Source organism: Leuciscus leuciscus, assembly GCF_965113295.1.
Source record: "Leuciscus leuciscus genome assembly, chromosome: 10".
NCBI lineage: Eukaryota > Metazoa > Chordata > Actinopteri > Cypriniformes > Leuciscidae > Leuciscus > Leuciscus leuciscus.
In genome coordinates this window covers 29,469,718-29,484,830 of record NC_138734.1, presented here as the reverse complement: position 1 = coordinate 29,484,830, position 15,113 = coordinate 29,469,718, and the positions used below count along the sequence as shown (strand labels likewise).

The following is a 15,113-nucleotide window of genomic DNA, read 5'->3' as shown; positions in this document are numbered from 1 at the left end:
ATTACTGTTCTTCAATCAAAATAAATATGACCAATGAGTAAAAGAAACATCTCATCTTACCTCCTTTTGTAGAGGCATGGTGGTAAATCCACAACGGTTACACACAATGTTTTTGCAATCAGTGCAGGTGCTGAAGTTAGGAGGATCACTGGTAATACCTGCCTTGCAAAGTGGACAGATTTTGGGAAGAGGCAGGGGAGTTTTATCAACTTCCACAGACAATGATTGGTCTGGTTTTGCTTTCACAGAAGATTTGCTGGCTAGATGAGGTGACTCAGATATCTTTGTGTCTTGTTTTTGTGTGGTAGGTTGTTTTATGTCCCCTGTGTTTGTGGTCTGTGGAACAGCAGGGCTCTTTCGAGACGTGGGTGGTGTTGAGGTCTGGGAAACTGTTGAAGCTTTGCGGGAGGTTGGTGGTGTTGTAGATGTCTCATCTTGCACAGCTGAAGATATTAAATTAGATGCTGAGCTGAGAAATGAAGAGCCAAAGCCAAGAACCTTCCCAGAAACAGCAGACACCGCAGGCTGAGGAGATGGAGACCTTGACCTAACACCTCCAAAACCAAAAAATCCAGATTCTTCCTTTGCTGTTTTGGCATGGACTTCAGATTTGGCTTTATTTTCTTGCTGCTGGGCTTTTTGGATTGGCAGAGTCCCATTCGGAGCCTTGCTTTGTTGGTCCTGTAATAATTTCTGAGCAGGGTCAGTTTTCTTGTCAAACTTGTCCAATCCAGAAGCACCTTTCTTTTGGATTGAGGGTGAAGCCAGTGGTTGAGAAACAGGGTTTTTGTTGGGCTGTTCTGCGGTCTCCAACTTTGGAGGTCCTGGTGGCTCCATTCCTTTGAGAGCTCTTTGTGTCTGACAGTTTAGACAAAGCCACTCATTCAACTGAATAAATAAAACAAATTGGTTAACTCATGTACACATGCATCATTCAAAAACTTTTCAAAAGTATTAAAAGCCAACATAATGTTACCTCTGTTTGATGGGGTGTTGGGTTGAATCCACAGAGATTACACACAGTGTTTTTGCACTCAGTACAGGTGCTGTAGTTAACAAGGTCCTTTTTTATTTCAACCTTGCAGAGCGGGCAGGATTTGGGTGGGGGTTGAGGGCCTTTGACTGCTTTTGGCATCTGTGAAGAAGGTTCAGATTCTTTAGATATTGGGGCTTTGTTCTTTTGGTCAGCAGTTGGCTCTGTCTTTTTCTCTTCTTTCTGACCAACTGATTCATTAGCCTTTCCTGTAGACACTGATATTGCAGCCCCTTGTGATGTTGTGGAGCCTTTACCAGATGTTGGTGGAGTAGTGGTCTTGGAAGAAGTTTGAGAGACTGAAGATGCTTGGGGATTAGTTGGTGGTGTTGTAGAAGGTTCATCTTGAACTGCTGATGAAATAAGATTAGATGCTGAGCTCAGAAATGAGGACCCAAATCCTAGGACCTTACCGGACATGGCGGGCTGAGGGGATGGTGATCGTGACCGGGCTCCACCAAAGCCTAAGCCGAAAAATCCTGACTGTTCTTGCTCAGTCTCAGCCTTTGGTGCTGCTTTAGACACGGAAGAAGAGGGAGCATTTTTTGCTGTCGGCTGCTGTAAAGGTTTAGGGGAGGGAGCTTGCTTTGCTCCTTCTGCACTAGTCTGTTGTTCATGCATCTCCTTTTTCTGAGCAGCAGGTTGGTTGGCATGACTAGCCTTTGTTGGCAAAGCTTTGGGCTGTTTCTCTAAAGGACCAAGTGTAGAATCCATTTTTTGAGATTTGCTGGGCTTTACAGTGGGTTGTCCTGGAGGCTCTATTCCTTTCAGCGCTCTCTGTGTCTGGCAGTTTAAGCAAAGCCATTCTTTTGCCTGCAAAAACATCTATTATGAGTAATTTCTTCACATTGTTTATTTTTTGTAACATTAATAACAAATGAGAAAAAAGATTTTGCAGGATTGCTGCTTTAAAAAAAATTTAAACAAAAAAACAAAAACAAAACATTGGTGATGTACTGTATTCTCTCTCTCTCACTTTTTTTGGTCTTTTAAGTTGTTTTTATAAAAAAAAGAGAAAATTGGTCTGCACTCTGAAAATGTCTATTAATTTATTTCAATAGCTGTGTTTCCATTACCCTTCAAATTGTGCGAATTGATATTGTGGATTGAAAATACACCCAATGGAAACACGTCAATTTCGCCAAAAACTCCCATATATCGCAAAAAAGTTTTTACCCTCGCTTGAGGTGGTTTTTCAGGCAATTTGAAAAAGGAATATTTCAAAAAACTGCAATGGAAACAGTTTCACATTTACAGGTCACAGGCATACGTAAAAGTCGATCATTCTTTGAAGAAGGCATGGTATGTTTGGACAGAAGACTGTTCTTTATTAAACTCATAAAAGACAAAAGTATTACGGGAATACTGGATTCTAAACTACAAAGAAATGCCACAATTTTTCAATACCTTGAAGCAGATAGGAGGGAGAAACACCTCATACGTGGCTACTCCCAAGTATAAATGGATTTCCTTGCCATTAATGCTTGGATAACGTCTCCTACAATTAAAAAAAACTTATCACAGGAGAAAAAAAATTACGTTTTAGTCGCATAGCATCAGTTTATTGAAACGGCGTCATTTCGCAAAAGTTGATCAACATTTAGAAAATATTTTTGTTTAACCCTTTCACACATAAATTTAAAATATTCTGGCTGACCCTCCAGTGTGAGTTTTTCAAGGCGACCGTTATTTAGAACGTGTCACTTTATGGTTTCCATGGTGACACGTCATTGCAACAACAGCACTGAATGAGGCCCTGTTTACACGAGATCGCTCGCGGGTGAAAACGTAAAAATATTTTATCAGATGTGCCTTTCGTTTAGACGGCGATGGCGTTTTGGGGGCTTAATAACGCAAAAAAGTGAAACCACCCTCCAGAGTGGAAATCTTAAAAACGCTTCACCGTCGCGTTTCCGTCTAAACGGTAAAAACGCAAAAGTCTGCTAGACAGTGAAGGCACCGATCAGTGCTTCACATTGCACACCGAGCCGCCTGGAGTGCATACTACATCGAATTTCACACACTTTTGCGTCACCGTATGCACGCAGATTCCCCCCCCCCATAACGCTCGTCTAAACGCAGAATAAAAAGTGATCACTTTTGCGTTTTCTCTTCAGATCGTTTCCGTGTAAACGTAGCCTGAATGATGATCTGCTTTTATGTCATTTTTCCTTTTTTATTCAAAATATTCACAAATTTGTTAGCTATGACATGAAATATCTGATATTCCGATTGTCAAGTATATGCAAGTGGAAGTGTTTAAACACCTTTATAACGATCGCGTTAGTTTATCTGTATGCGCGATGGGCGCCGCCATGTTTGTGCCGCAGACGCAGTTATATGAATTTATATGTCTGAAACCTAAAATAAACATTATGTGGTTGAAAACAGAAAAGTTGTGATAATGTGACAGCTCTGAGCGCGCCTGTCTCTGGCTCAGTGCCAGCCAACGCGCGAAAGCACATTTGAAATTAGCAGTTGATCACGTGATGCACTGACCGTTCTAATCACACCGGTGTGATCGCCAGGGACCAGCCTAGACTGATCACATCGGTGTGATCATACGTGCGAAAGGGTTAAATAAATAAGTTTTGCGCAAATCTGTAATGGAAACGCACCTAAGTTGCTACTAATAAAAGATCTTCTTTTAATAGACATTTCTGAATGCTGACCCATTTTGAATTTGATTATTAATATCTGAATATTTAGAACAGATAAATATCATGACTTTCGTGCATATTATGCTTTGGTGACTTTTAGAAAGAATGTTGCAAAGTCTTTGACTTCTTGAGAATTCTTCTGAGCAAGATGAAATTTGAATATGTTCATGTCAGACCAGCCCTTACAACTCTTACTTCAACAACACTCAAGTTTCATGACCTTGGAATACTCCTGCACATTACAGACAACTGTAAAGTATACTGAAAATGCATATTCTGCTAGAGGCCTACATGACTACTTTTATAAAGGCATTCCCAATAAGCTAGAAGGTGAAACCACAGTATGTTCACCTCAAACCTGCCTTAAGACACTCGTAAATGTTTCATTATTCTGAAAATGCATGTTTTAGAAGTCTACAGAACAGTTGCTCTGACTTAAAAGGGTCTTTCCAGTAAACTAGAATGCTGAAACAAATATTTTCATTTTAGAGCAGTCCTCTGAAGATCTCCAAAGTCCCATTTGAGTTCAATGAAAATCATTTGAAATATTTAGTGAATGGGCTCTTTTGTGTTACAAATAAAAAATAAACAATAAACATTGATTACTAAGACCTACAGTAGTATTTACGTAAGCACATATACTGCCTGCACACACACAAAATATTACAAGTAAAATATTACAGAATATATTTACATTTGCATTGCAGTAGGCAGTGAAAGTGTTGTGTGATGTTGGGGAAATCGAACTGTAAATATCCCTCAACATTCTCAGAGTGTGAGCTGAGGGTTAAATTAATTTCCCTCAGTATCGCAATATTTGTGCTGCATGCACACTTCAAGCACACAGCTCACCCTGAAGCCTACATTTAATCTCTGGAGAAAGCCAGCAGCACTCTTTTTTTAAGAATAAGGAAACTAAATAATTTAGATAATTTTAGCATTGACTAAAAATATACACAGATGTGTTGCATTTGCTAATTCTCTAGACTTAAGGCAATTCCCAGGTTTGAATGTTTCATGATAAAACACCAAACACACAGTTGTGGCCATGAATGAAGGTGACCTTCATATTGTAGAGATATTTTTTTCACTATTATCTCATTCCAACAACCTGTGATTGACACTGAGCACTATCGAGTAGCAGATGCCACTGTAATCTACACCTCATCTCTGTGTTTCTGAACTCTCTTGGAAAAGTCTTAGATTTTATCTTTGAGGACTGCCCACTGATCCTCTGCCTGTTGTTTTTTCGTCACACAGCTGGTCCATGTGACCCAATAGCCTTGGAGTCTCCTTACCAGGCTGCACGTAAAGTCTGAATGTTTAATTACAGAATCAATAGTATTTTGTGCTCAACACATCTTTAAATATGAAATGGCCATTTAGGGGCCAGTCTGGTATGCCCAGGGCTTCCAGATGATGACAATAGAGGTGATAAGGGTTCTCTAGGGAACATATATTATTACAGCAGATTCACTGCTAAGACTAAGCACATGACACATCTCTGGCCTTGACTATACTATTCCCTTAATATAAAACCTGATGGCCAAAGATGGTACAAAAGTTAGTCTTGTGTTTAGTCAAATCTACACACACATTATTTCTGCAACACACCGACATTTATGCTATTTTTAAAAATGAAATTTGTACATTAACAAACCCTAATAATATTCAGTATGACTTGCCAACATTAAGGATAAAATAATCCCAACACTACTGGAAAGTAACCAACAAAACTTAATGTTAAACACGATGAAAGTGATTTCAGATGTTTTTGCTAACTTCAACCAGTGCTTCTGATTAGCTAGTTTTCTGATTAATAAAAAAATAAAATAATAAATGTCTTACGACAGTCACAAATATATTTTTTCAGAACACCTATTTCAGTGATGAAACCAGTCTGGTAGTAGGGACATTTAATGAGTGGTGAAAGTGGCTGAAATCAACACACTGGGTGGAACGTTTGCATGTAAAATAGAAAAGCCACTAACTGTAATGTTTGACCCAGATAAACGTCATAACATGAGTCACAAAGCAAATAATGTCTATTCATTCATAATATCTACTTATCACCCAAAGCCTTAATGGATATGTAAATCACTTTAAAGCATAACTAAAAAAGGAGGAAACAATGTGAATATGCACATTGATGTTTTCTTTTCTGCCTTGAGAGTGCAAGCACTTTATTTTTGTAAGTTTAGGCTGGGAGTAGTCTGAGGCAATTGAGAATCAAGGCACATTTTGTCTCTCTCACAGCCATTTTCGGTCTGCCTTCCACAAGACTGCCTCCACACAAACCAAAGAGACTAGAAAATACATCCATCTTTTACAACAGAATCACTGGAATCACCCAGAACATGTCCTCTGAAATTGCTCTTGACATTTCCTGCCCACAGTTCATTGCACAAACCATAATGTGAACCTACTGCAAGAAAATACATTCATCTGTTTCTTACCTCCGTTTGATGAGGCACAGGATTAAATCCACACTGATTGCACACAGTGGCCTTGCATTCAGTGCAGGTACTATAGTTGGGAGGATCTCTTCTCAGGCCTGCCTTGCAGAGTGGACAGGTTTTGGGGAGAAGTTTCGGGCTTTGATCTATTTTAGAAGCCTGAGCAGATGAGGATTCCTTCGTTGTCGTTTTTTGAGTATCTTGGGGTTTATTTTGTTGCTGTTGCTTGTTTCCTTCCAGTGTCTGTGATTTAGGAAGATTGGGGGAGCCCTTAGAGCTGTCTGAATCTTTTCTGGTAGAAGGGGGTGTGGTGGTCTTGGCAGAAGTTTGGGAAACGGCAGAACCCTTTCGAGAGGTTGGTGGAGTTGTCGAGGGCTCATCCTGGACAGCCGAAATCAAATTGGATGCTGAACTAAGGAACGAAGAACCGAAGCCTAGAACCTTCCCAGAAACAGAAGAGGCACCAGGCTGTGGAGAGGGAGAGCGGGATCGAGCGGCACCAAAACCGAAACCAAAGAAACTGGACTCTTCTTCTTTTTTAGGGGGCTCAGTCTTTGATGGTGGCTCACTTTTGGCAGGAGGAGCATCTTTTGTTGTCTGCTGTGGAATAAGTTTTTGCTGTGACATTTGCGGCGATGGATGAGCTGCACTTGTGCTAGACTGGCTTGACGGTTTCTGACCGTCTGTTGGTTTGGTTGGCTGGCTGGCAGATGGAGGCGTCTGCTTACTATGAGGTGTGTCTTTCTTTGCGGGGTTCTGTGATGGTACGGAGACCTTGGAATGTGGCTGGGTTTTTAGCGTAGGAGGTTCACTTCTTTCTGCCCCTCCCAGAGCTCTCTGCATCTGGCAATTCAGGCATAGCCACTCCTTAGCCTGCGTACATTGAGGATACAAATGTCTGTTATACAATCGCTAGTTTTTAACTTAACAAAAATTCTAATCAACAAATAAAATGTAGTATAACTTTGTTAAAAAGTTATTATAAAAAAAGTGTTAGCATCCATCATAGTCCAATAAAGCATGCTTCAGAGAGAATGCACTCTGGAATTATAATGGTGACCATCACCTGATAGTACAAACTGATGGGTAAATCTAGAGCTGTCTATTTGCAAAAAAATAGCTTGACTATATAAAATAACACTATTATATAAAATATCATGATTCTATTTCTATTTTAATTCAAAAACGAGCGAGAAAAAAAAAAAAGAGTCATGCATATCAAAATACCTCTGCTTTACGTATCATGCTTAGGAATTTGTACTCACAGTTGCATCTGGAGGACTGAACCCACACATGTTGCAGACCACTGATTTACATTGAGTGCAGGTGTTATGGTTGGGAGAATCCTTGGACTTAAAACTGAGTTCTGTATTTTTACAGACTGGACAAAGGGATTTCACCCCAGCTCCATCTTTCACCTGAGGCTCTGCTGAAGGAAGCCTTGACCCAGCTGCACCTGCTGGATGAGACCCAGGTCCTCTTGGGCCTTGTTGTTGAGGTCCAACCTTCCCAACACCCTGCTTAGGAGATCCACCCCCACCTGCTCCTTGTGGCAGTCCCCCCCTCCCCACTCCCTGCTGTGGGAGACCTCTACCAGCTCCTTGCTGTATAGGACCTCCCCGTCCAGCTCCTTGTGGTTGAGATCCACCACGTCCAGCTCCTTGTGGTTGAGGTCCACCACGTCCAGCTCCTTGTGGTTGAGGTCCACCACGTCCAGCTCCTTGTGGTTGAGATCCACCACGTCCAGCTCCTTGTGGTTGAGGTCCACCACTTCCAGCTCCTTGTGGTTGAGGTCCACCACGTCCAGCTCCTTGTGGTTGAGGTCCACCACGTCCAGCTCCTTGTGGTTGAGGTCCACTCCGTCCAGCTCCTTGGGCTCCCCGTCCCACACCCTGCGGCTGCTGTCCACTTTGCCTCTGAGGTCCCTGTGAGGCTGGTTGGCCGTTCCCCTGCTGTTGAGGATCCTTCTGCTTTGAAGGACCTGGAGGCTGCTGTTGTTGCTTTTCCTCAGTTGCCTCATCCCCAAAAAGACTGAACTTGTTCACAGCAGAGGACATCGCACTTAGAGGATTCCCCCCACTCAGAAAGTTGGAGGAGAACATGTTGGCTGTGGGGAATGTTGGTGTAAGGGAGGGCTGGGATGGAGGGGCCCAGTGGAGGGCTTCTCTCACCAGTTGCAATTATCCCTCACATCTACCTCCAGTGTCCCTTAGAAAATAGAAAATGGACAATAAAAAGACAGAAGTCACACATTATTGTGTCTTTAATGCATATATACCTTTAATGCACACACACACACATAATAACATATTCATTATCAAATCAAAATATTAGTAGTTCCAGACTCCAAAAACAAAATGATTTAATAACAATTATAAAAGCAAAATTGAGTAAAATGAGAAGAGTACTCTGTCTAAGATATTTTCAGGCATGCTAAGTCTAGCTACTGTAAGTCATCTTCAAAGCAGGTAAAAACCTAATTAACGCAAAAGTAGTAAATAAGATTAAACAAACAAACAAAAACGGTCATGAACTTTATAATACGTAATCGGTAGCTAGCATGTAGTGGTGGTAGATGATGATCAATCTTATACAGTCACGATCTGCATTAATCACACATCTATTGAAATGGTAAATAACAATAGTGATGGACAGAAGGTCCCTTACTGTCCTGATCATGATGCATTCACCCATTACTTCATATAAAACTATTTTTTTTTAAATCATAATTCATAAGATAATTTTTCCATAATTATTGTATATAGATTCCATGATCTTTGGTCTTCTGAATGGCATTATGCCAGAATGAATTCAATATCTGCAACATATCTGTTATAGGCCATAGCATAAAAAGAATTATAGGTTGAATAAGTTGATTAAAAGTTTAATAACTACCCATACAAATTACGAGTGCAGTTCTGCAGTTACAGTGACAACTCTAAAGACAATTTGGTAATGGCAATTTTACTACATCTGTTGTTCATCCACATGTGTAATACAGCTTAAAAATGTAGCATGAATATGTAACAGCAATAAAACTCAGATTTTTCTTGTAAAGCGTGACTGCATTGCCCTGCATTGACTGAGTGTTTGGACGTTTCCCTTCAGCACCTTGGACAGCGGTCTACGCTCAGCGCATGCATCACGTTGCTCTGCCGTTTAGCGTGAAATACAACACGTTATACCATTCACAGCAGTAACTCTATGCGGACACATTCATGATGAGAAACTTTAAAGAGTCAAAGAGTGGGTTTTCTGTGTGTATGTTTTTTATTTTATTTTATTTTCTCGCAAAAGCATGATTGTTTTTCAGTAGAGAGCGCGCCGTCAACATTTCAATCACATCGATAACCTGATATTAATGTTAAATGTCACATTTTGCTCTTCAGACAGCCTAAAAAATATATATTGACAATTTTTGTTCTCCTTCAAAACCAACATCAGTTACAGAACCCGTCTACAGAAATCATCCGTCGGCATATCCGGGTTGGAAAACCTTCGCTGCATGTGTAAAACACAATGGGTGTTTTGCAATCTTATGTGAAAGAAAACTTAATATTTCATAATTTAAAGGATTGGATGTTTTAGTTAAAAAATTAAATAAAATAAAATAAATAAGTCAGTTTTTTATTTATTTATTTATTTTATTCTTTTCGTCAATATACAAAAAAATGGTATAGTATTATAGAATAGAATAGGTTGGTTATTTGATATGAGATTGTAGATGGTAGATGATCAATCTCAGACGGTCACGATCTGCAGTTATCACACTGATCTCGCCTCATAACATGCTTTCAAACAGGAAATAAAATAGCAAACGGTGAGAAATGGAGGTTCCCTCACTGTCCTGATCATGATGCATTCGCCCTTGATCAAGCCCTGCAATTTGATCAAGGATGGGAGGATTTCCCAGCCTCATCACTAAAACCGCTTTCTTGCATGCTGTCTGAGAGCATCTAGTAGCCGAAAGCATTTCCAGACTAGAAGTAGCCTACTACTCTACTACCACACACCATAATCATCTTTCATCAAAACTGCCACTGTGTTCACACGGGAAAACACGATTATTTTCATCTGAACGGGCAGCTGAAGTCGTACAAACAGCATCCTACCTGCAGCGTGAGAGCATCCCTATTTATTCTCCCATTTCTGTCTCTCTAGTGCTGTTTGGTAGTCGGACTTTGCTGCTCAGCGTCTAGGATGGAGGTTACGAGGAACTGAGGGCATACCCGCTTTCACAATCATCCCCTCTGCGCATGCGCCGCACATGACAGGTGATCAGCATACATCGCCTCGCGAAAATTGAATTTAAAGCGACATAATCATTCGTCTTTGACAGACTCTCCGCTAATAATCGGCTAATGTTTTATTCGGGCATCTGTAAGGGGTTTGATGTCGTTTGCATAAGAATGTTGACAGTGCATTAATATAAATGACAAACACCATAAGGTTACTTTTATGAACAGCAGTTTTATTAAAATTCTATAATATAGGCTAATAGAAATGTGAATACATGTTTGAATATATTTATTTTGCCAATGTTTCAATATTATGATGATATTATTGATTAATATTATTGTCTCTAGTTAACATTCTATCTGACAAGAAATTAAATCTGAAATGTAAAGTAGCTGACTACTGGAAAAAAGTGGATCTTCCTAATGAAAAAAAAAAATGAAAAAACATATCTGCAATATATAATGATGCTTCTAGGCAACAAACCTATTTTGGCAATTATTCACAAGCATGGTGTCAGAAAGGATAACCATTGTGCTTAAATGGAAAAATTAATAAATAAATGTTACCAACAGTGTGCAAAAGAGGTTAAACAACAACAAATAATAAGGTAACACTTTATTTTAAGGTATGTAGTTTCACGTTACTACATGTACTAATTACTATAGCAATAACAGTAAATGATCCATAATTACAACCCTAACAGTAACTCTATAGTACATGTGGTTAATTAATATTACTCAGTACTTATTTGAGTAAGTAAAATGTAACTACATCACCTTAAAATAAAGGTGTAAAATAAATTACACTTTTTTTTAAGGTGTCATTGTTACAGTGTAATATAATATATTTATATATATTATATTGAATATATAATATATTTAAGTACCTAGTAATAGTAATCAACTACTTAGTAACTACTTAATAATGCATAGTTTACTGTTATTACTAGGGAAAGTACATGTAACATATGTAACAATAAGTGTTACCAAATAAAAAAATAACCAATAATAATAATAATAATAATAATAAGCTTCAAAGAACTCTGAACGGGATACATGCTGCTACAAAATGCAATCTGGTTTATGTTTATTAATATATAGAAGGTCAAATGCAGTCAGAAACACTGAGCCTGTGGCAATGGCCTAAATCAGTTCACCTTCAAATTCACAGTAAACATTGATAGGGTATGACAATTCCTTCTCTCTCTCTCTCTCTCTCTCTCTCTCTCTCTCTCTCTCTCTCTCTCTCTCTCTCTCTGCTTGTCATTTATCTGTGTATACTCACTCACATCCATCATCTCTCCGTTCTCAGGCAGCGTGAGAAGCCTGCTTTTCTCTGTCTGCATTATAGGTTTTTGCCTGGCAGAATCAGTCATGGTCCTGAGAGAATCTAATGTGCTCCACTCTAGTGCTAATGGTCAATCCATAAAAAACCATCAGTGCCGGCATGCCAGTACCATTACCTGAGTCTTTGCTGAACCATCCCTCTTCAGAATAGAGCTCTCGGCAATCCAAAGACTTCAAATATTTCAGTAGCCATCATAAGATCTCTACTTTCCTACTGTCTCTAAAGAAGTGGTTCACAACTGCTGGGGATGCAACCAAAAAAAAAAAATGGTTGTATTATAATTGTAGCATGTCACAACAATTAGGATTATCAACTATTAAAAGAGATGAGAAAATACGTTACATATATTAACTTGTTGCTGTCAAAGGTTGTGTGTTCAAACAAAGTTTACTGCATTTTGACACAAATTCACCTATCAGCTGCGGCAAATATTGTTAATGCTTTTACAAAAGTGTCATGTTTCCTCTCGTCTTGTCATTTTAATAATTAATTTAGGGCCAATGCAGTTCATTGACATTTTAAAAAAAGTACGTTTTTGTGCAATAAACAAATATGGTGCTGTCGGATTGCTAATCTGAAGCGAAACCATTGCAGAATCACTTTGTAAAAGTATTTCAGAACTACCTTTCAACTGGCTTTATCTTAAACCAAAAAAGAAGCAAAGATCCATAAGCACCTAATGAAGTGTTAATCTGTTCTTTAATGAGCAATGATGCTTTTTCATGATATGCGTCAGCATTTGAATTGAATTTTCAAAACGTTAAATTTAAAAAGGCCGGTAAATAAAAACCTTACAGCCTTCAATGTTTGCAGATCATGAGTAGCTATTACCACATCCACACTGTTAAAGGCCAGACATTTCTTTCTTAGTAAGTGCTTATCTTTTACTTTTAATCAGGCTTCAAGCTAAGCCAAGCTTGTACCTTTTCAAATCAAATCATTTTATTGACTCTTTATTCGATCTCTCTCTTTTTTCCTTTCATCAAACATTTCTCTAAAATGTCTAGTTGCTCTAGTGGAAACCTGCTCATTCAGAAGCCAGTCTGAAAACCATGTTGGACTGAGGTCACATAAATCAGGAGTGCTTGGCTTACAGCCCAGGCGACTTTTCTACAAGAAGCAGTTCATTCAAGACAGTAGACCAAGCCTGTCACCCTGCAATGCGCTGAACAAGAGCAGTCTAAACAATCTGCCAAGAAGCTACATCACAGATTGCATCTCTCCAGCATCTCTCTGGGGATTAAGCCCAAAACTATAACTGCCATTTACTCCTTTCCAATGGAAATTAATTCTCATCAATTTAGAATAAGCCCTCAATCATTCTGAGCTATGGTCTAGTCTAGCAATGGTTTATGGAATAATCATACATCACCTCACTGTATGATGCAGAGTCAGATGCAATTAGGAGGAATGTCTATTCCAGCAAATTCAGCACGTCTAGAAACCATATCATTAATGGATTTCACCTGGTTGCCCAAGTTTAAGGATATAAAATTGGTAAGGAGAAAAAGGAATAGTTCACCCAGAAACCGGAGTTCAGAACTGAACTGAGAACAATCTAATTAATGCATTTGATTTGAATTAAAATTACAGTAGAAAACAGGATGCAGAAATGCAATTCAAATTGAAATTTAGGGAAGAAGAATAACATTTCTTTGAATTTCAGTTTATTTTATTTAACTGTAATTTTTAACTTCAAGACTTTTAAAATTAACTTCAAACAAGGCTTTTCAACATGCAAAGTTTGATGTTTTTGGTACAATAGTTTGAAGGTACAATAGAAACAACGATAAATAGAACGATAGAACGATAGATAGAACGATAGAATGATACATAGAACAATATATAGAATGATATAGAATGATTGATAGATGAATGATAGATAGAACGATAGACAGAACGATATATAGATAGATAGACAGAACGATATAGACAGAACGATATATAGAACGATAGATCAATAGATAGATCAAAAGATTGATAGATCGAAAGATAGAACATTAGACAGAATGATATGATGGATGACAGAATGATATGATGGATGACAGAACGATACATAGAACGATAGACAAAATGATATATAGAATGATAGATAGAATTATAGAACGATAGATAGAAAGATAGAACAATCAGTTTTCATATTTGTGCCAAAATTATTCCTTTAATACAATATGATTTCCTACATTAGCATGAGGTTAATGGTTTGTGATGAGATAAAATATTTTCATAAAGGATATAAAACTGTTTTGAATTAGGTAGGTGGTGAGAGCCAGGAATCGTCTGGAAACATATGTGTTGCCGAAATTAATTTGGCTCCAATGCAGTAATGTTAACGTAAAACAAGAAATTCACCCCATTTATCTATTCTGCCACTGGGCAGACATAATTCTGCCATTGAAACACACAGATCAAGACAGCCAGAGAGAGAGAGTCACATTTCTCCAGAGCCTGTTCCTGCGAGTGAGCGTGTGTACGGTGAGTCGTGCATGTCTTCAGTCCCCCATGCATCACTCTCCCACTCGGCCTGCGCGTCATATGTTGGGGGAGGGAGAATGGACGTGTGTGTGTGTGTGTGTGTTGTGCTGATTATGTGTTGCGTCATGCGTGGGGAAGCGTAAACACTAGGAAGCTGGAAACATTTTTCCTCTCCCACCATTTGTCGGTGTGTGGGTGGGTGGGTGTCTGTGTGGGTACACACGGCCAGATTGGGCTGAATATTCCTCTAGACATTGTTACAGCACCATTCTCACCCTTCTGATTGCTCAGATGTCGCTCTTTCAAAGCTCAGAAGACTGAAAGGGTTTTTCATTTATGTTTCATAAAAATAAAAATAAAAATCACACACAAGAATCAATAGTATTCCAGTTAAAACAGATCAAACATGCATTTTTGTCTGGGACTTTGAGCGTACTAATGTAGGCTCAAAGATGTACTAGTCCTCAACATGCTAGTGAAAACCAGAGAGGTGGTATTAAGATTAAGTGGCATGGCATCCTACGCACAGAAGCCATTGGCACATGCTGCTATGCTTAGCAGCACATTCGGTGGCACATCCGGTTCTTATTGGCATATGCCAGTGGATAGTGGCATGTTGCACTAAAACTTGTCACATGCGCTGATGGATTGCGTCATGTGCCACCGACATTGTTGCAGAACATGTCGGCGTATGTTGTGGCACCTCCAATAGCCTAGTGACACATGTCGCTTTCTCCCGTGTATCATGTTGTAACATGCGCTCTGAACAGCACTCTTTTTTTCCCCCCGATTTGCATAGGATTGACAGTTCAACTGTATCATTTGAAATGATACAAAACATATATATATAGACACTATTTAGTGGCCACAACTAAAAAACTGAAACCACCAGGGGCATGTGCC

The 15,113-nt window shown here is 39.1% G+C and overlaps 1 protein-coding gene across 8 annotated transcripts in view; it reads right to left on the bottom strand.

Moving 5' to 3' along the window:
• The window catches only part of pclob (piccolo presynaptic cytomatrix protein b), a 99,452-nt gene that overhangs the window by 77,003 nt on the left and 7,336 nt on the right, over positions 1–15,113 (bottom strand). For 7 of the 8 annotated variants that reach the window (XR_014209168.1, XR_014209169.1, XM_082181702.1 and 4 more), the window contains exons 2-5: positions 7,415–8,357; positions 6,150–7,022; positions 977–1,846; positions 61–888 (exon numbers count right to left, since the gene is read on the bottom strand). Coding sequence is in view for 6 of the 8 variants with exons in the window: in XM_082181702.1 (XP_082037828.1) it covers positions 61–888; positions 977–1,846; positions 6,150–7,022; positions 7,415–8,251 (3,408 nt within the window). In the remaining 2 variants the exon portion in view is untranslated. Of the gene's footprint in view, positions 1–60; positions 889–976; positions 1,847–6,149; positions 7,023–7,414; positions 8,358–10,261; positions 10,389–15,113 lie in introns of those variants that run through there. The other variant, XM_082181703.1, reaches the window with a different exon arrangement.